Raw genomic sequence first — 22,496 nt, forward strand, 5'->3', positions numbered from 1 at the left:
TCAGAATTCATAAAAGCAGACAATGACATTTTCACAGACTGCTCTGTGAGTCTCATGTCAAACAAACCCAATACCCTTTAAATTTAAATAAATGTGGTTTAGATGCTTTGTAGCACAAAATCAGCAACATTTTTAGACAGATTCTGATCAAAGCCAAGCAAAGCAAATGACAAATAATAATAAAATAAAGCCATAAGTGGCACGAACAAAAATAGCCTAGGTGTTGAAGAGCTTTGCCTTGTTGTTATAATTAGAAGAGTTTGGCCAGCATTCATTGACAATCATACCTGCTCCCCCTGTCCTGGTCTGTGGTGGTTGCTAAGTAACTTCCCAGCTTATCTTTAGAAATCTGGACATCTCACCGTGATTACATGGTTACATAACTGCATCTAACATGCAGCGGAAATCAGTGCAACACCCCCATATTTCTAAACACATCGCAGAGTAGGTGTGTGTGTTAATGTTATGTTAATGATTGCTAAAATATCACGTCGGTGGTTAAAGAGAGAGCCAACATTCTCTCTCCCGTTTCTCTTCTAGCGCAACGTCATCGGTGCGGATGGAAATACCACCATTGAGTGATGCATCCTAATAAGCGAAAAAGCACAATGTGGGATCTCTTTTTGGGGGGATTTGTGGTTTAACCTTGCTCGGCTCCTTCTGAATCGCGTCTGATTGGCCGTGCTCCAGGCTCGCGGAAAGTAAATGAGCATCGGCTTTTTTTCACCCAGAATTCCTTTCTCTATTCAGACACTGTGCTCCTGTGAACAAGCAGAGCTGGCTCCCTTATGACTGGATGGCATTCAGCTACACCTCCACCCTACCCTTCTTTCTCTGCCTCCTCTTTTTCTCCAGCCTGTTTGTCCTCGTTTCTCTCCTCTCACGATCTGACTCCCAAAACTGAGGATTTTATTTTGCAGGAATATTAAATTAATCAAATGTGTCTTTCTAAAATGACAGCCTACCAGCATGTGAATATTAACTCATTCTGTATGACCAACAGTGCTTTTATTTTGCCCACAGGTCTGGCTGGCTTCAGCTATTTTGGTACCCTGTGCGAGGGTTTGAGGTTTGGTGAATAAACTCTGAGGAAAATTTCTGAAAAGCCAGAAGCAACAAACACAACTTCACCTTGAATTAATGTTTAATCGGGTCTTGATTACATTTAATTTCGGTGACTCTTACAAACAGATCTGTCTGTGCCCCTCTGGCAACACACGAACACTGTGTTTTAAGCTGTAGTGTTCCTAGACCAATGCTGGGGTGGTAATGTTCATGAACTGCTACTTAAAGGCCACAATTTTTTTTATTATTGTCATATTGTTGCCATATCATTGCTGTCAGTGCAGACAATCACCTCTTAATCTCAGTTCTTTCTAACTTTTCTCTCTTTATCTCACTTTGTCTCCATTGCCTTTCTTAATTCAGCTTTACACACACACACACACACACACACACACACACACACACACACACACACACACACACACACACACACACACACACACACACACACAAAGCACAAAACTGTGGTCTTCTGTCAGAGTAATCTTCATCAGCCCCAATAATCTCCCAAGGTGTCTGGCGCCCTCTGCTGCACCCTACTGGTGGGGCTCTGTAACTGCCACCAGCTCTGCAACTGTGCAGCAGCTGCTTGTCTGAGGGAGCAAATCACACAATAAGCCCCTGCTGGATAACGAAGTCAAAATAAGTAAGGGGTGCTGTGAGAGGTGAACAGAGACGAGAAGATTTTAAAACAGGATGTGAGCTCAACACGGACTTTCCCTCGAGGGGATTCACAACAATGTAAAGCACAATTAAACACATAAAACAGATGGAAGAAAAGAAGAAAATAAGGCAATATTTGAAGTTATTCTGCACCCTCTACATCCTTCTCAGTGGTAGTTTGAAATTTGAAAGAGAAAATTTATTTTCAGGAAATTAAAAATTATTATTATTTTCAGGAAAAAGAAATCAATAGAAAACGAAAAACAAAAAAAAACTAATTTCAGTTTAGCTTTGGAATATTAATGTGAAACTGGCATCTATCATTAATGTTTGACATGCCCAGCCCCTCCCCCACCGGAAAAAGTGCCCATGCAAGTGACCAGAAGCTAGCCAAATACTGGCTGAACATTAAACCACGCTTGATGCTAAATTTACCCTGCCATGCAAAACACAACCACACATCAGTATCAGGAAAGAGGTAAAAATAATAATAACGCAGTTTGAGACTTTGAACACAAATCATGAGGAAACTAGCCTTAAAAAGTATTTAAATACTATTTTTTGCTGTATCGCAATGGCAACACACCTTATTTAGAATGAAATAAACCATAATCTAGAGTTAAATACTTGTATGTAATCAAGAGGAGAATGCATGATAATGTAGTTGTAACAATATTCGGCGATGTCATACTGATGGTTTTATTAATTATGACGGTGAAGTAGAGACAGTAGAGAAGCAGTTTGCTGTAAGAGCGCAGACAGCATCTGTCTCAGCTGGATCGCTCTCTCGCACACACACATACACAAAGCAGTCTCTCCAAGTGCCCTCTCATCTCTCTGATCCAGTGTAATTAAGGCCCACAGCGATGGAGAGATTATGCTCTGTTTCCGAGTAAAAGGAAATGAGAACGAGAGCAAGAATCTAAGAATGAGAGTGAGAAAGATTGAAAGACAGAAAATGAAATAGATTTAGAGATAGAACTCAGAGTCAGATATACTGTAGATGAGGACAGCAGTTACATTTCAGACTTTTGCTCTGCGCCAGCGCTATTGTGTGTGCTCAAAGGTCGTCCGACCATCTTTCTCTCAACTTCCCCCATCAATCTATTCTCACTTCCTTGTTCTTGCTGTCTCTCTCATTCTACCAGCCCCCTTGTCTAATCTGCTGTTCAGTTTCTAAATTGCTGCAGATGTCTGGACTACTTCACACAGTCACACTAACACCTCCGGCCGACAGTTTTTAACTCTGTGTGTGTTTGTGTGCCCATGTGATGCAAATTGCTGATTATATCATGTTTTTGTGCCAGCTAGCGTGCATAACCGTCTGCCGTATTACATGCGTTGTAGGCCGCCATGCACACACATTTTGACCACCAGTGCGTGCACGTTTTAAAGGAGTGTCCTTGCATGTCAACCAGGCATGTCAGTGAGTGGGGGGGGGGGGGGGGTTCAAACTGCTTGTGGCATTAATAAAGCATAGCCAGTGTTGATAGATGGCTGAGGAGATAGGAAGGAAGTGTGACCGTCTGTGCTCTGAGGGTGCAGAGCGAGAGATGTGATGAAGCAGAGAAGGGGAGGAATGATAAAATATGTTTTGGTGGAGGCACTTTAATCGAAACTGTGTTGACTTAGTGGGCTGAATATTTCTACTGCATATTTAAGTCATTCGCGTCCACCTGAAACTTTGGGAAAGCGCTCATACCCCTGACTTCAATCAATTTTTTAAAATCAAGTTAAAACTGTTTACTTTCAATTTTTTTTTGTCTGTGTGCAAAGTGGAACAATGCAAGCATCCAAAATAAAACCAGGATTGTTGGAAAAGCAGCGCTAAAAATTCTATGCTATGCTTAACAGCAGTTGGGCAATACTAACGATGCTTTTCTCATTTTGGATGTTTGTTAAACGTGTATTCTTTTTTTGGCTTCCTTTTTTGTTTTGACCTTCTACATGAATAATTAAAAACAGCAGGACTTGCCATCCTAAGGTGACAGAAACTGTCAGCAAGCACTTCTGCTGAATGAGTCATGTTGGTCACAGGAAAAGTCTCCAACAAGCAGGCCTCTTTAAGCAGAAAGCTCAAATGACACCACTGTCATGATGCTGTCAAAAGATTTACAGATCTATGTCATGTCTTCACTTTTCATTAACTTTGTTCACCTTAAATTCAATAACATTTTAAAATTCTTAAGTAATGAGACTTTTACGATGCTCTGTGATTTCTTGAGTTCAAGCTTTTTTTGTGGTACATTTATGTTATGATTGAAAATCTTTTCAATTGGAGTGTTTGGAATTTGGGGAATAAATTTAATATAACTTTTTGTATCTGCTTTTTCTCAGAGTAAACTCGGTCTAAGCCTTGAGAGAGAGTGAGAGACAGAGCGAGTTTGGATTAATTAAAATGAGAAAAAAATGAATACATAAATAAGGAGGAGGAGACCCTCTGGAGCCTCTCACAGAGCACGTGATGGTCGTACTTGACCGTGAGAAAACACAACAGAAGGAAATATAAAGTCCTGTCCTTCTCTGACACTGTTCTTGCTTTGCCTCTTTCTCTCTTCCCCGTGTTTACGTTCCTGTCTCTCTCTGATGTGTTTTGGTCACTGAACTGTGGTATTAAATTGTGCCAGTATGAGTTATGGTTTAGGCTATGAAAACCTGACTTGCTACTGAAAATTTATGAGAAAAGCTCTTACTTGGGTTTGAATACAATATCCAGGCTGCGGTTTTTGGTATCTGACAATGTTTTCCTGGTCTCAGTCATGTTGGCTGTGGAACTCAAACATGTCTATCAATGCTGGGTTTACACATATATATTGCAAGTAAACAACTTAAAGGAGAATTTCACAGAACAAACATTATTGTGCTGTGCACCACACATATAATCGGCAGTTACTTTATTAGGTATCTCTATTCAACAGAGGTGGCAAAAGTAGACATTCTGTACTTAAGTAGAAGTACAGATACTAGTGTACTCTACACCAACAGTATACTGTTTAGGCTATCTTTATATTAGACAGTATAACGTTAGTATGAAGGTGGAATTCAGTCAGCAGATATAAGCATCATCAGCTTAACTTAAAATTCATCTCTGCTACACCCAATGTAACCTAACTCTGACCATGAGAACCACAGCCACTGTGCACCAGCCCAACACAGTGCTTTACTTTAAATCAACCACATTATTTATCCTGCACAAACATGCAGAGTATTTTCATGCAACCTTTAAATAACAGTTAGTCTACCTCAGGTTTTTTTTTGTTGGCTTTTTTGCAGCACGTTTCACAACATGAAAAAAATATATTGTCACATATACAGGCACAATATATGATTTAAAAACATGAGGTTTATCAAACACCACTGAGCAGTCTTTACCTTTACATCTAACCTCTCTTCCTCCTCTCCTGTCCTGTCTTTCTTATCTTTCTCCATCTCTGAGTAAAGTTAGCTCTCTTTCTTTTCTCTCCTTGTTAAATACAGCAGCTGGACCTTTAGTTAGCAACACACTGTGTGACAAACTGCACACAAACAGTTTGCTTCTTGGCACATGAATAGGATTGCCTTTTGTGCATTAGTGCTGAGCCTCAAATCGGTTTGATGTGTGAAGGCCCGCAGTGATAATAACTCCCCTCAAATGCGTAAAACCAAAAGTAAAAAGCCTGTTTTGAAAACGTAAGGAGTAGAAAGTACAGATATTCGTTTAAAAATGTAGGGAGTAAAATTAAAAAATTGTCAGAAAAATAAATACTCAAGTAAAGATACCTGAAAATTCTACTGAAGTACAGTAACAAAGTATTCGTACTTCGTTGCTTCCCACCTCTGCTCATTAATGTAACAAACAGCCAATCACGTGGCAGCAACTCAGGGCACTTAGATATGCAGACATGGATGTCCTGCTGAAGTGCAAACTGAGCATCACAATGGAAAGAAAGTTGATTGAGGTGATTTTGAAGGTGGCATGTTAAACTTGTCTGACTTGTACTTACATAGTGCTTTTCTACTCTGAGCATCTGAAGCACTTTCTTACCTCACACACACATTCACACAAGCACTCTTTTCTGGGTCGAAGTGTGTTTACGTTCACACATTCACATTCTGATGGATACATCGGGGGCAACTCGGGATACTAAAAACAGACTAGAAGAGCTGGAGATCGAACCATCAACCTTCCGATTATCAACAACCACACTGTGGTTGTTGATGACAGACTGATCTGAGTATTTTAGAAACTGCTAATCTACTGGGATTTTCCCACACAGACATCTCGAGGGATTACAGCAGCAGCTGTCGGAGTAAAAATGCTCCGTAGATTCCAGAGATCAGATGAGAATCCCGAGACTACTTTGAGATGACTCAAATAACCACTCATTACATGTCAGTACAACACACTGAACTTAAGGCAGATGGGCTAGAGCAGCAGAAGACTGTACCAGGTGTCACTGCTGTAATCTCAGAACAGGAAACTGAGGCTGCAATTTGGACAGACTCGCCAAAATTGGGCAACAGCAAATTGGAAAAAAGTTCATCTGATGAGACTAAATTTCTGTTGCGACATTCAGATTACAGGATAAGAATTTGTTGTAAACAGCATAGAAACCTTGGTCCATTCTGCCTTGTGTGGATGGTTCACAGTAGTGGTGGTGTACCCAAGATACCACAGCCTACATGAGTGTTATTGCTAATTATGTCCAACCCTTTATGACCAAAGAACAAACATCTTAAAAATGACAGTTCACTGAGTTCGCTGCATTCAAATGGCCTACACAGTCACCAGATCTCAATCCAACAGAGCACCTTTAGGATGTGGTGGAACAGGATATTCACATCATGGAAGTGCAGTCGAGAAATCTGAAGGATATGTGTGACCCCGTCACCTCAATATGGACCAAAATCTCTCAGGAATGCTTTCAGCAGCTTGTTGAGTCGATACCATGAAGATATTTCTGAATGCCTGTAGTAGCAGGTATACCAAATAACCTGATGGCCTAATTAATATTTTAGAGTCATGTTACATAACTTTACTGAGTCACTTCTTCATTTTGGCAGGCATTTTTTGACACACTCTTTTTTATTGTATCAAATAAACTAAAGCACTTTTTTTTCCCTGATGTTCACGAAGTGTGAAATTGTCCCCCAAATGATGACATTCACAGGACACTGAACCCACTCTGCGTTACTTAAATCTCTGAGCGGATTATGTAGCTGTAAAATAAGCATCACCCACAGGGTCAGTTCCCTTTAATGGTTTCCCTTTGTAGAAATGTCCCTGAAAAGAGGCTGATGATAAATGATGACTAGGAAGCCGAATGAACAGCCAGAATCAGCGCTTACTGTATGAGCCATCAGTCAGTGTAGCGTGAGTCAGTGATACGTGAGGCCGTGTCAAAAACAACAGCATCCACACTGAAATGGTAGCGCAGTGGGCAAATTGCCTAGTGGCCCTGTCTATATAATTTTCATCTACCGTTAATGGTATTTACAGTCTCCATGGAAGGCGAGTTAATCACTATAGATGCCCATGTTAAAAATGAGCAACTTTACAGAAGCACTGCATTTTAATCTAACCTATGCCTAAACTTTCTTGAAGCAGATTTTGTTTTTAAGTAAACCCGAATTTTACTATATTATTTACATGTCGGTACTAATTCACAGGCATCTGTTTCTATGTACTCTTTGATGAGTCAAGCTAGAGAAACTAGCAAAGTTAGCTGAAAACTGTGAAAAAAAAGCCATCATAATTCAAGCTTTAAGTTAATAAGTCAAAATTTTGAGCAAATACCTAAATTGTCAAGCTGGATCTGACAATCAGGGGCTCTGTGAAGTTATGCAATTACCTTGTCACCTGGAGGTAGATTGCAGAAGACGTCAGCTGTCCAACAATTTCACATGAACACCTTTTATGAATTATCATTCGCTAGAAGGCATTCAAGTGGAAATGAGGTCCATCAGGGCCCTTTCTGAATACCAGAGCTAACTGAAACTTTCAACTTACTAACTCAAAATTTCTAGTTTTTCGATGTCCTTAAAACAAGGACATAAAATGCTAAACTCAAGGCTTCAAAAACATCCCAGCCCACAAATCAAAGAGTGAAATCAGATAGCCAACCCTTTTTCAGGGTGGAGATTGCTCTTAGCAAGACATGCAATAGACCTCAGTCCTTACTGTTCAGAGCACAATGCGATTGACAAATCATTATCTTGAGACTATGAGTCATCTTCTGGGTGGGGTGGGTGGGCGTTCTGAGGCTGAGAATGTGGACTCACTGGTCAAGAAGTCATAAGGCCAGACAAGTTGTTGGTGAGCTTCTATCAGACTGTTACATCAAAGAAATGGTGTTTGTATGACCTCCAGGTGATACGGGACAGATGCAACAGGAAAACCGACTGTGTACGTGTCTTTGTGCACGTGTGCGTCTGCGTGCAACACCAGACTATAGTCTAAACAAACACTGGGTCAAGCAGGAAGAAAATATCTAATGGAACAGATTTAGGTCTTTTCAAAAGAAAAAGGAAGGAAGTGATGTTGACTCTTTGGATGTGGGAAACATGTTAAACAAAACCTTGATAACCACAACCACAATGCTACTCCTGCCTGTCTAATAAATTTCAAGTGAACTGCACCTTCAAGACAGGTGTAGCTACTTTTGCTAAGGCACTCGATCAAATTTTTTGCTTCAGTTACTAATTTCCTGAAGTGTCTTTTGGTGACTGCGCACACTTTTTTTTTACTTTGAGGGAGTTTGGGAGTCGGCTGCAAGGACTTGCAGTTATAGCAGCTGTTGAAAAGTCTGAAAAAGGAAGTGAGATTTAACACCAGACAGTGAGAAAATTGATGTTGTCTCTCTGCAAGTATCTAAAAAGTACCCAAACTATAGAACTGGATTAGGTATTGCTGAAAGTATTAGATCTAAGTTGTGCCACTGTAGCGCTGCAGGAGAAGACCAAATATATCCTTTGGGTGCATCTGCTGCTGAGTCAAAGAGAACTGTGAAACCACCCGGCATGGCAAAATAGATTTCTCTTCTTGGTCTCTGTCTCTCTGTGTCTAAAGTCTATCTTGGCATCACTGTATATTCCAAAAATAAGCTACTAAATAACCCACTGGGATAGTTTTGCTGGCGTAGTCTGAAACTACAGTCTTCTGCCACATATTTTGCATGTTCAAAGAAATTTTGAAGCAATTACTGTTTTAAAAAAGGTCCCTTGCATTATGGCTGGAGTCATTAAATTACTTATTTTAGGCCACAAAAACGCTTTTAAGACTGATTTTATGGTGAAGAACGATAGCGAACAGGACGTTGAGATCACGTCAGTTCTTTATTCCCCTCCGCAGATGTTTGTGTTCCACATTTGTGGCTATTTTACACTTTTGTGCACAGTTTCATTCACTTGGCATCTTATATTAAGCGCCATTTTAGTTCTCTAGCTGTACCAGACTACCAGCACATTCTTTTAATGTTGTTTTTTTTCATATTTGCTTACATCTTGCTTTTACAGAAGCCCTTCATGTCAGAATCCTTACTATATTTTAAGATTGAGATTAGACTTTTTTTCCCCCGACAGTTCAGATTAACTCTGATCCAGTTTTGGTTTATGTGTTTGGTTTACTGTAAGTTGACATGGGTATAACTGTGGCTCACTTCTGACTCAGATCTGTTGGTCATTAGCACAGGATATTTGCTTAATGAAAATGTCAGGATTTTTCATCGAAATTAAAAATCCTCCTCACATACAAGGCCTTGAATATTCAGGCCCCATCTTAACTTAAAGACCTCATAGTACCATAATACCCCAATAAGGCTCTATCAGAGGCTTTCTTGTGGTTCCTAGGATATTTAAAAGTGGGGAGACATTAGCCTTCAGCTTTCAGACCCCTTTTCTGTGGTGCCAGCTACTAGTTTGGAGTTGGGAGACAGTCAACCTCTGTACTTTTAAATATAGACTTTTCTTCATTTTAAAAAGGAGTTTTTCCTCCCCACTGTCTCCAAGTGCTTGTTCATAGGGGGCCATTTGATTGTTGGGTTTTTCTCTCTATTATTGTGAGGTGTTTACCTTATAATATAAAGCTTTTTGAGGCAACTATTGTTGTGATTTGATGCTATATAAATCCCATTTTTAGATATTGTACATTGTTGTTTGCGATATAAATCTAATGACTGCAATATTTGATAACAAAGCAATGCATGTTTTGTTGTTTGATTTTTTTGCGGAAACAAGAACAAAGATGGTAACATTGTTTGCATTTAACAAGTACAACAGGGACAGATGTAGATGACCAACAAATTAGAGGATAAAGAACTAACCACTTTATGTTGGTTTTTCCTTTAGTAGGTCACCCACATATATTTATGTTAGAATTACTTACCACAAGACCAATATTTCAAAGAGATCAACGCGGTGGAAATATTTATATTCACATCTTTACACGTGACTTTAACTATTTTCATAATGGACTAAAGTGGTTTTAAAGATTTAGATCTGCCATCCCTGCCTTCCTAAAACAAAGTTGCTAATTAGCCAATTTTATCGTACATCACACTTGGAGGATTTCTGTCTCCACCAGAATTTTTTTTTATGACAAAAAGAGCCACAACGTCTCTTCTAGGATTCATTCATGGCTGTGAAAGTGGATCGGATTTTTCACAGACTGACGTCAAAACCGGACCGAGCTGAGCTGAGACTGAAGTCTCTGCAGTTACTGATGTCCTGTCTCCTCTGACAGGAGCGGTGTCGGCACACAAGAACCACACACGCACACTGGCAAACTCACACAAACACCTGACCCACTTTTCAAGCTGCTACGCCATCCAGCAACAACAGCCAGAAAGGCATCAATAAACAGCCAAAAAAACCCCAAAAAACTAAGAAGCATCAGATTCCGCTCTGTCCCCTCTTGGCAAATCTATTTTACACGCAGCGTATCGCTTCTCTTCCATCCCTTGTGTCTAATTTTGTATTTTAGCTTTTTTTTTTTAAACACAGGCAACCTAATTTTTTCCTTTCCCTTCCAAAGGACTATCCTAAGACAAATCCACTGAGAGTGACATTGTGCCCAGGCGATTTAACAGCCAAACACAAAACAATCCCCAGATCTAATTCTTAACCCCTGTCTTGAGTTAAGTAGGAGCACAGTGAAGGGCCAAACCTCCATTCCAGGTCTGGCCTTTATCAGCACCAAAACTCAGACCCCAGCCCTCCCACACTCCAATATCCACACAGCCCCTCAAGGCACAACACCAAGTCTCAGCTGCACCCTTCAGCGCCACGTACTGACAAGACAACCCATCAGCCCCATCAGCAGCTCCAGATGCCGTGGTGTGCTAGACAGGATTAACTCACATCAGGCCAGAGGGCCCGCAGATCCCCCCCTCACCCCTCTTAGCCTCCACCCCATACCTTATCCTCTAACCCTCCTTCTCTGCCTGCTTCTCTAATCCCCAGCCACCATGACAAATATATCGAGCATGCGCACGCTCGCCCGCGCGCATCCAAAATACATTAATGAAGAGATACAGGGAAATAATGTAGCGTTTTCAGAGGTGTGTGCTTATAGGTCTGCTAATTCAATTCTGTGGCATTAGATGAGATGCAATGAAACTTCAGTGATGGCTGTGGAGCAACCCTGCAGCTGCAGTAATGAGAAGTTACGCAGGGTAATATGAAGAAATACATATGAGATCAGAGAGCTGTATGAAATCCCACTGCGAGGAGCACGACAGTAAAGCAACTGTGCAGAATATAGTGCAAATCTTTAGTAATTTTCTCCTACCTGACAGACATGGAAAACTCCCCAGGAGCACTCTCGCTCTCTCTGACCAGGAAGGCGCCGCACTCTCTGTTTCTGAGTCGACTTTCTGCCACGCCGCGAGATATGCGACCGGCGAACCAGCTGCAGGCCAGTCAAGCAAAAACAAAAACAGACAAAAGAAAGCAAGTGAGCAAACAAAGAGAGAAAGGGGTCACCGGTGTTACCGCTTTATGCAGGTGAACTCTCCTGATCTGAGCATCTCCTCCAGACGTTTGCACACACACTCAAATTTAAGAAAAGAAGTTTGTGGATATCTGCTAACTCTGAAAGAAACTGAGAGGAGAGCAGCTCACAAAAGCACGGATCAAAGAGCTGAGAGAGAGAATGAAAGAAGTGAATTTTCCACACGCTGCTAAGTTTGCACATGAAACAAATCCAGCAATTCAGTTGTCAGCAGTGGTGCGGAAGTAAAGGTGTCATTATTCATTTCTTTTCTCTTTCTTTTTTTTGCACTTGCTTAGTAGTGCGCTTTGCTTGGAGGCTCTGAGCGCAGTCAGTTTGATGACTCATGAAGAGTGAGCATCTATCCAATATGGTGGAGAAACTCTAGGACCCTCGTGGCTAACTTCATGCAGTCAGATTTCAGGGATTTTTTTAAAAAAAATCAAAGCCACGCAAAGAAATTTGGAGGAAAAAAGACACACATATATACACACACGTATCCTACACTCCCAGGGGTGTCCACAGACTTAACTAGGCAATTCCAACTGGGCTGTACATCAGGGTTCATTAATGAGCCAGAGCTGCTGTAACGTCTGTGTTGTCAGTTTAGAGTTTGTCACAGCAAACCAGCTGGTGCATGACCATCTGATGGAGATACAGGGTGTACCAGCAGCTTCACTGTAAACACACACACACACACACACACACACACACACACACACACACACACACACACACACACACACACAGGGCTGTATCATGTGTGATTACATAAGTTAGCGAATGAGTGTGTCCCTTTGGGTAGGCCGCCTTATGCCAGAGTGCAGATGTCCAAAGCAGAGCAGAAAATGCCCGGGGCAGGAAACTGCTCACATCCTCACTGATGAGATGTTTAAATGGACCGGTGGTAGATAGATGTGTGAAACGCTTTATACAGATGAGCTAAAGATGCACATGTGTGCGTGAGTGTGCGCATACTTACGCGTGTGGACGCAGGTTGATGTAGTTTTTCGGCACGAACCCTTTTCGGTTGTGGAGTTCGGCCGTGTACCAGTTAGGATCATCCTCCATGTTGGTGATCTAAGACCAAGCACACACAAAACATAATGATGTTGGTGCTGGATTTTGTCCTTACACTGTTTTATCAGCCTCCTCACAGGCCTCTCTGCTTCTACTATCCGCAACCGTCAACTCGCACAAGTTTGAAAAGATTACTGGGCGAGTTTTAAATGCCACATGAAGCCTTTCGTGATTTCACCATGGCTGGCAAATCCACATATTTCTTCAAAATTGATCTTCCTCGAGTTAGCTGACGTGAGTCAGTCGGTCTGCGCGTGTCATCACGCCGAATGCGGAAACCACCATACGGAGCGGAGATAAAAATGAAGTTTGATGGTATTTGCCAAATGTTTGTTGCCCTTTACTGCCCTTTATCACACTTTAATATGTAATGTATTCCTAACACCCCATAATAGGTGTCTTTTTCCATCAGTAAAGCCCAAAAGATCAAAGTAATTAAAAAGAATAAATACTGTAAACTTAATTCTTCTTAAAAAAAAACCTTTTTTTCTTATTAATTCAGATTTTCTGTCACATTTTCATCCCTATAGTATAATGTCAGAATAACTACAGTCTATTCAGTGCTATATTCTGCATTATGGAGTACAAAACATGTGTGTAAGGGAGGCTCTGTGTTTACACTAATTATGGGTAAAATATAATGCATGCGCTATAATGTTGAGTGATTTGTTTGTTTCTATTACACTTACAGGTCAGTTGATCAGGTTGTGTTTTAAAGCAGAGCTGTAACACCATGAGCAAAGTGGGTAGTGTAATGGAAATCATGACGACACCAGGTTTTACCTTGCGCAGATTCTCCAGGCGATCCAGAGGAATAATATGAAATATACATATATTTACTGTGGAATTTCACATGATATCGACGAGTAAAGATGAGCGCGTCTCAGCAGGCGTTGTCATTACAATCTGAAGTTGTAATCTCACACTGAGTTTCATCTACCTGCTCCTGCGTGTACTCTATAGATACGGAAACACAGCTTGTCACAACAAGCAGCCAGGCTGCCCTCGCTGCCCGTTACAGAGCCAAAACACCCAGCGCTATCTCTAGACAGTTCTTTGTACTCCTAAAGGCCCCACCGACACCAGCCTTTTTCCATAAACACAGACATCTCACCAAAAATACAGGAAACGCCAAAAGAAAAATCCTGTGCAGGTGATACACTTGGAATGAGCTTTTTAGCAAGAGAAGATTACATTTATATATCAGTACTTTGACTTTTTTTCTCCTCTTTACATTTAGTGACAAATTTTGATCTCAGTATGTATCAACGCAGACAGACAGAAACCACTGGGCTCAGAAAAGAGCTTCTAGAAGCTTTTTAAGAGGCAAAGAGTTAATAATCAAAATTACACCGCTTTGGTGTAAGTAAAAAGAAATTAATTACATAAATAAAATAAATTGAACCCTTGTTTTTTTATCGCTTGAAAATAAGCCATAACTGAAAATATTTCAGTTGACTTTTTAAAGACTATAGTTACTATAGTTAGTCGCTTGCCTTAAGAAAGTCTGAAATGTCACACCAGAGCCTGCTATCAAGTTCACATTAGCTGGCGTCATTATCATTCGCAGCATTGTAATCTGACAGTGGGGTGTGCAAAGTAAAATGAAAAGAAATTCAAGCACAAATGATAACAATGATAGTCATTTAAAAGCTCTTGCAAACATGTCTTATTTCTGCTGGCTACAGTAGGTAATAAACAGGGCCAGGGCTCCATCATGATGATGGTAATAAAGGACAGTCTGTTATTTTGACTCCTGATATGTTCCTGCTTTAAACCTTATCTGTTTTATCCCGTCCCCTTTCATTGCTTCATCTCTGTTCATGCTCTTTTTCAAAATCTTTTTTACATTCAGTCTCCTAACCCAGCTGTGACATGGCTTGTCATTTTGATATTTTAAGATGATTTTTATTTTGCGCCGCCTGCCTCGCACTGCCACATTTCTTCCTTATCTCCCTTACAGCTTGGGTTTATCACTTTTTGGGCTTTCGTCACGTTGCCTCTGTGTTTGATCAGCAGCTGTACCCAGCAAAGTACCACGTGTCATGTACTGTAGTTAAAACATCCTCCCTCACCTCAAGTTTCACGCGACATCCTGCCAGCAAGGACTTGAAGGCCACTGTGATGAAGAACACCTTGGGCAGTAATGCCCATCTGCCAGAAAATAAATAAATAAAAAAAAGTTGCCCTGTCCCCTCTCTGCATTTAGAAACTTCATTTCATGCATCAGCTGCTTGTAATGGCTACAGTGCACATTTGTACGTGCACTGTAAATGCGTCGCAGGCTACGAAATGATTTACTGCTCATAACGTCAGTCATTCATCGAGCTGAAAGCTTGCCCTTTCAAGAGGCTGGAGGTTTCGGTGTCCCTCCTAAACAACCTCTTCCTATATTTCCCACAGTTTAAAACAACACGCTGGACTGTTTCTCATGAAACCCAGTGAGCCATTTCTGTATCAGTCTGACTCAGAGACTAACTTCCCCCCCACCACAATTTCAATCAAAAAGTTTCCACTTCCTGTACAGCTTCACCTGTTAATTTAATTTTTCCTGCTTGTACATCATAATAACGAGTAACTACAGGAGTTCTGTGGAGAATCCAAATCCTTTTTTTGTCATATGTATTGTGTTCATAAAGCCTCTTAAGAGGTAACACTGGCAGTTTAAGAACTTTTCCTTATTTCTATTTCATAGATCGCTACTTTAATTTTATTAATAATGCAACAATGCCATTAAGTACTAGTGCATCAATACAAATATCAACAGTATTAATATAGTAAAGTTCAACGTGCAGCCCATATTGTTGTTGTTGTGTTTTGGAAAGGAAAATACACACCTCAAACACACACTATGAAAAATGTCTGAGCCTTTGCGAGCTGACTTTCATGCCTATTTTATTTATAGCCTGTAGCACATTTAAACAGAAGCTGACACAAAAAGACGAGCGTATCTACATCCCAGGTCTCCAAACAACCCCACTTTCAAATTACATGAAATGCTGCAATGTGTGCTTTGTTGGGTTAACTAATGACTGTGGAAAGTAAAAGTAAGTTATTTGGTTCAGCTCATAAGTCATAAAGGCTGCCTTTACTAATCAAAAGTATCAGTAGTAGTATTAGTAACTCTGGCCCTGTTTTTACTTGGTATCACATGCATACCAAAATTTGCATTATCACTCACCACTAGTAGCTACTAAGTAAGTAAACAATTGTACTGAATGTTGACCGTGTACAGCAGCGGTCTCCAACCCCCGGGCCATGGACCGGTACCATGGCCCGTACAGGTACCATGGCCCGTACCCGGGGGGTCGTTTGGTACCGGGCAGCGAGACATTAGGCTCGGGTGTGAAATTTATGGTTTTCAGGGTTTTTATTGTTAACTCGGTCTTTTTCCGTGCTGTAGTTGTGTGTCTTATTTTGAAAGAAATATTTACGTGTTACCATAGCAATCGGAGAGGATTAAGGGGCAGAGAGGAGGATGTTACTCTCAATATTGTTGGCGCATTTCAGGAGGACGCTGCTAATAAAGTTATACAATTACACAGTGAATTTGCGTTTATTATTATATTTACAAAATACCACAGTTTTTGTCTTTGTCTGTATCATTTTATTTTGTTGTATTTATCCGCGACACCTTAAAGGCCGGTCCGTGAAAGTATTGTCTGACATTAAACCGGTCCATGGCGCAAAAAAGGTTGGGGACCGATGATGTACAGTGTTTATCATATATATATGTAGATAGAGACCGTATATAACCAATAATAGCTGATTATCTAGCTAGACCCTGTTAATTCAGCTGTGACTAACAGCTCCTTCCAGACCACTCCAGAGAGTTTACTCATTACATAATTAACCCTTAACAAAAGAGCATTAAACAAACAAAATCCGACAACGTGAACATCTGACATGGCAGTAGACTGAAAAGACCACACACAAAGCTCTTAATGAGGCTTAAAAACAGGTCAGGTATGGTTGACCGCACCTGACTGCTGCGGTCAGACACACGAAACTGTTGGAGAAAGGAAGCAAATAAATACAGCAATATTTTTATTTCCAAGGATAGTTAACTATTTTCTAAAGAAATGAAGTTATTTCATTTTGTGATTAGAATGTAGTGCGTACTCTCTGGGTGCTTTGGAGGTTTTCATTTCCAGCCAGAGTTGTTACATTTTTTGTGACGGTATCTGGAGAACTAAAGCTCGGCTTTTGTGTCCCTCGTGTTAAACTTGGCAGCACGGTCTCCCAGCTTTACACATAATGCCAGAGCCACTTCTTTTTTTTTACAAATTCTTCTATGAAGCTATTTTTATAACTTCTTTATGAGTCAACACTCTGCTCAGCTCGATCGATCCAGTTCCACAATGAAAACGCACAATGCGTTCGCATTGGCAACAAGGTGTGAAAAGAAGCAGAAGTAGGCTTTAAAGCAGCATAAGGGCAATAAATGAGCACCAGTGAGCAGCTGTGAGGAAAGCAACTATCTCTTTGGTATTTTTGTAACTAAATTATAGAGTTTCTTTTTTCTTTTTCCGCACAAATTCTCTTGATGTTGTAAAGCTCAGGCCATCTGGCGCATCATGCAGAAACGAACAAATGTGGAGAATTATTTAAAAGTACTGCTTGACCCAAGTGTGAACCAAAGCTTTTTGGCAAAGACAAGACAGTCGCTTAGCCCTGCACGAGTAAAGAAACAAACTTAACAGTGGTTTAAGTGATGGTGCTGTTTTAGCTACTGTAAATTATCACTATGGCCAGACAACACGAGTACGCATCAAAGACTGCTGTAACTATCTGTCTCAGTGTCGAAACTAAATACCATTGCATCTTAGCTGCAACATGCTGTGACACTCGACTTCTAACAAATGACTTTAAAGACAGCAGGAATAAGAGGCCTTTTTTATTCATGTTTAGTGCTGGAATGAAGTCAGTATGAGAAGAATAGTACACCAACTATCTTCAAGCAACAAAAGGTAAATTCACCCTCAAAGAAAAGCCTCAAATTAGCAGAGAAATATTCCAGTGAAAGGAAAAAATAAAGGTTTTAACTAGTGAGAAAAGTTGGACCTGCAGCACCGACGCCCACTGGTTAACTGAGACAAAATCCAGAAGACAAATTGATCTCACTGTGTCTTCCATCTTGCTTGATTTGCCTGCGTCTGAGTGTCAAACAGATGGTGCCAAAGCACCAGTGTTAGAAAGAAGCACTTGGCTCTTTAATTCTGAGGTTTGCTGTTGATGTCTTAGAGGGACGATTTTCTACTACACTAATTTCCAGCTGTGCCGGAACTATTTCAGCATGGTGTTTGACACAAATAAAAAGCTGCAGATTAAAAAAAAGATTGTTAGGCAACCTAGGGCAAAATTAAATTAGAGGAGTAGAATCGAATATGCCTATTTACTTTCTGTAAAATGATAAGAAGATTCAGCATTCCCATTTTATACTGTAAATATTAAGTTGTAGCCTGTGACGTTAGCTTAGCTTGGAAAAAAAGGTTTAAAATAGTGGTAACCTGTTAGCCATGTAGCCATGTGAAAATGACAACTTCCCATTTTAATATGTGAAGATTTAGACTACAAAGCCACCTGTGCTACCACTCATTAGTTTTTAAAGCTACATTTTAAAGCATTTTGTCTGTTGCCATGTTGCTTTTTTGTGGTATTTGCAAAAACTATCATTTGTTGAGACAGTGGAGTGCTAAGTTCTGAGCTAATGTTAGCAAACATGACTGTACAGTACACAGATAGCATAGGTGCCTTTGTACTAATAAAAATATAACTAAAAATCTATATTTCACTCACAAAACTGAAACACAAACTTCTTAAATGGGCTGTTTGTACAATAAATAGTCTGTATAATTAGCTAACAGCAGAAAGAACACTGTTGTGAGGTCTAGCTCTGTAACTTTATACATGCTACAGCATTTTAGTGTCCAGCTCTCAAAGTGACCAAACCACTTTCTTTAGTCCTTAAGGAAAATTTGCACAGTTATCAAAAATGTGTTTAGCTTCATAGACATAAAAAAATGTTTTATCTTTCTGCTGTTAAGTAAGCCTTTTCAATATTAAACACGATAGGGAGTGACTTTATTGGTGGCCACTGAGGAAGTACAGATTTGGCACTTCTACAAGCTAAGGACTATTTGCCCTGTAGTCAGCAGACGCTCCAGGAAACCACTGGTTCAAGCCAAAAAAGTCCTCTAGCATACTCTACATGATTGTTTTGACACTTTTGTGTAAAGATTAGCAAATTAAATATGAAAAATAAGTAACTTTTTGCTCTTTTTAAGAACCAGGCTAGCTACTTCAAACTGTTTCCTGCCTTTATGGTAAGCTAAGCTAACTCACTGCTGTCTAGCACATTACCACACATACAGGTGAGTGCTATCATCCAAAATAGGTTTAAGCCACTTCTAATACTTTATCTTTCTTTAGACTATTCTTTCTTTAGGAAGCACCTGAAGCACTTGAAATATAATTTCAATGGCTTCTGACAGTAAAGTTTTAATTGCTGTAATTATCACAGTGTAGGCAGACGGAGCGAGAGAGAAGACAGAGGTGCTGTGCCAGTTTTACTCTACAGACAGACAAAGATGAAAAATTATTTTTCTTACCTTGAGCAAGTCTCCCTTGTTGAAACTGAGCTCATCACCCTCTGTGGCACGAAACGTGTACAATGCCACCGCTTCCATGCTGAAAACAGTACCGGCACGCTCTCACATAAACACACACGCACACACACACACACAGTCAAAAAGACACGCCGGGACCCCCACTAATGCCCCTAGCACCCAGGTGGTAGTGGTAGTGGGCAGGGGGGCAGACAGGGATGAAGAAGAAATGTGAGGAAGAAACAGATAAAAGAAGAGGATAGAGCAGAGTTAAGAGGTAGCAGAAGAGAAGAAGAAGTGGAGAGGAGAGGTCTAGTCTGTTCACTGAGCAACAGAGCGTTTGAGAGCCGGAGCAGAGGATGAGAGAGAGAGTGAGCTCAGCGAGGGGAAAAACACGACTGGCTGCTGCTCAGCAACACACTGCCATCAGAAACATTCACAGAGAGAGAGAGAGCAAGTGACTAGGGGCAAAGGAGTGGGAGGCACTTCCTGTGTATATATTTGTCTTACACACTCAGTGCGGCTTCTGTGGAGTGTGTGTGTGTGTGTGTGTGCGCTTCAGCTTTTTCCATTATGTTCCGTGTGGTTTGTCGTTGCACTTCTGTCATCGTGCGAATTCAGCTTTAGTTTCACACCTTTGAAGTGAAAGGTGAGCTCACGTTTGCTGTTCCTATATTTAACATCTGTGAACGCTGAAAACTTCCGGATGGTCCAGTCAAGTCAGGCATTTCAAAACGTGAAAAAAAAAGAGTGATCGCTCTATGCCACAGAACAAGCTGAGAGATTACCGCATCGGTTTTCCCCTGACACCCTCTTCCTTTCATCCTACTGACCGTACACATACACCGTGTGCTACATTTCAATTCTTGAGTAGCTTTGGTTGAGATTTCCAAAGCATCTGCGTGACAGTGAAGGCGTGTCTGATGCAACCTCTGTGCCAAAAATGATAACTGGGCAGCTGAGTGAACCTTTTCAAGATTTATTATTAAAGAAAAAAAAAGATTGTAGCATGGATGATAAACCAGCTATGAGGTTTTACATCACATCGTCGGTATTTATCATCTATGGACTGACAGCAGCAGCGGGCTGCCAGCTTCATCTGTCTCAATTTATGTCACATGCTGAGTTAAATTCATTGTTCCAGCAACTTCTCTGGATTGATTCTAGAAATAGTGGACGGTTAAAAGCAATAGCTTTTTAATTCTGGAGGCCCGTTCTAGGGGTTTGCTCAGATTTGTATGTGGTGAATCAGAAGCCCTGTATACACTGTATGCTTTGGGCTACACTGTAGGAAATAAAACATTGGGAATCAGTGGCTGTGGAGATCTCAGCTTGATTTGCCTATTCAGGACGATTTTGTAATTAATTACTAATAAAGATCACTTGTTTGCCTTGAGAAACTCTTGGGTTGCTTTTGCAGTTTGCTTTGGGTTATTATCCATTTGCACTGCAAAGCTCTGTCTAATTCATTTTGCAGCATTTGGACAAATATGAGCAGACAGTGTAGCCCTGCACACTTCACAGATCATCCTGCGATTTCTATCAGCGGTCACATCATCAGTAAACAATAATGACCCGGCTCCACCATACAAATACTTTTAATCATGACTTTTCTCAGTAAGTAAATCTTGGTTTCATGCATCCAAGATGTTTTTTTTAAACCGTGCAGGCCCTTTAAAATGTTTTCTGGCTAATCTGGCCTTCGTGGTCTCAAGTGTAATCAGTGGTTTGCACTTTGTTGTACACTCCCCCCCCCCAACCATACATACATAGCAAAGACAAGACATATGGTCATGAAGGCATCTCTTGATTGTAGACCTTGACAAAGTTACTGCTACCTTCCTGAAAGTGTTAATGGCTTGGTTGGATGGTGTAAAGTTGTTTTTTGTAACCATGAAAATAATTCTGTCATCATCTATGTTAGTTGTCTTTTGTGGGGGGTTTTTCTTTTTGGGGGGGGCGCTGAGCTGGCTAGTGCGGTCATTTTATCTTTCTAAGAATGACCAGATTATATGTTTAGCCACTCCTAAAGTTTTTATTGTCACTCTGAGAGCACTATGCAAGTGGAGAAGGAGTGGCCTCCTTTACTTGCATTGACATTTCTTTGAATCTCACATTGGGAGTTCAAATGAAAATCTACCAAATGCATATTCAATACTTGGAATCAATTTAGGATATTTTTAGCTGCTTAGTTTGTCATAGAATAACCAATAACATGCCTCCTCAGCCCATAAAACTGCCTGTCAGTCAATTGGCATCTTATTTTACACAACACATTTCATTACAAGTAAACATCATATGCATTACATAAACGATGTAAACATTAAAAAACTAAACCTACAATACACACACACACACACACAGAGTTATTAACTGCAGGCCTGCAAGAACAAAAAGGTTTTGTGTCTGTTTTTGAATGCAGACACAGATTTGATTGACCTCAGGTCAGCAGACAGCTTGGATCAGAGATCAGGAGCACAGTAACTGAAAGCAACCTTAGCACACTTAGATCTAATTCTGGGGACAGTTAAAAGATCTGAACCTTATAGCCCGAGATGTCTGATTGGGTTATACACACTGAGCAAGTCAGAGATGTATTGAGAGGCCAAGCCATTGAGAGCTTTATGAACTAGTAGGAGGATTTTAAAGGTAATTTTGTATTGAACTTGTAGACAGTGTCTGTGTACTTGTAAGGATCTTCACTGTCTTTTGTATTATCAAGTCCTCTTTCTGATGCTTTGGATAACCCTTCAAATAGAGCATTACAGTAGTCTAACCTTAATATGAATTTTCTAACTTTTAGGTTTTTTTATGGTAGAAAGGAGTCCTGGTGACCTTATTGGTATGATTATCAGTTATCAATTGAGACCACAGTCCACAAGAGTTCTGAGATTCCTGCCTTGCTCTAGACCAGGGGTGTCGAACTCAAGGCCTCGAGGGCCGGTGTCCTGCAGGTTTTAGATCTCACCTTGGGTCAACATGCCTGAATCAAATGATTAGTTTATTACTAGGCCTCTGGAGAACTTCATGAGATGTTGAGGGGGTCATTAAGCCATTTAAATCAGCTGTGTTGGATCAAGGACACATCTAAAACCTGCAGGACACTGGCACTC

General features: G+C 40.5%; 1 protein-coding gene across 1 annotated transcript in view; it reads right to left on the minus strand.

The window, feature by feature from the left end:
* The window catches only part of grapa (GRB2 related adaptor protein a), a 36,528-nt gene extending 16,723 nt beyond the window's left edge, over window positions 1-19,805 (minus strand). The window contains exons 1-3 of the mRNA XM_040005949.1: window positions 19,387-19,805; window positions 12,678-12,775; window positions 11,495-11,614 (exon numbers count right to left, since the gene is read on the minus strand). Coding sequence (XP_039861883.1) covers window positions 11,495-11,614; window positions 12,678-12,775; window positions 19,387-19,464 — 296 coding nt within the window. The 5' untranslated portion in view covers window positions 19,465-19,805. The remainder of the gene's footprint in view (window positions 1-11,494; window positions 11,615-12,677; window positions 12,776-19,386) is intronic.
* Between the last annotated feature and the right edge of the window lie 2,691 nt (window positions 19,806-22,496).

This window comes from Simochromis diagramma, unplaced genomic scaffold (assembly GCF_900408965.1).
Source record: "Simochromis diagramma unplaced genomic scaffold, fSimDia1.1 OVJJ01000510.1, whole genome shotgun sequence".
NCBI classification, from domain to species: domain Eukaryota; kingdom Metazoa; phylum Chordata; class Actinopteri; order Cichliformes; family Cichlidae; genus Simochromis; species Simochromis diagramma.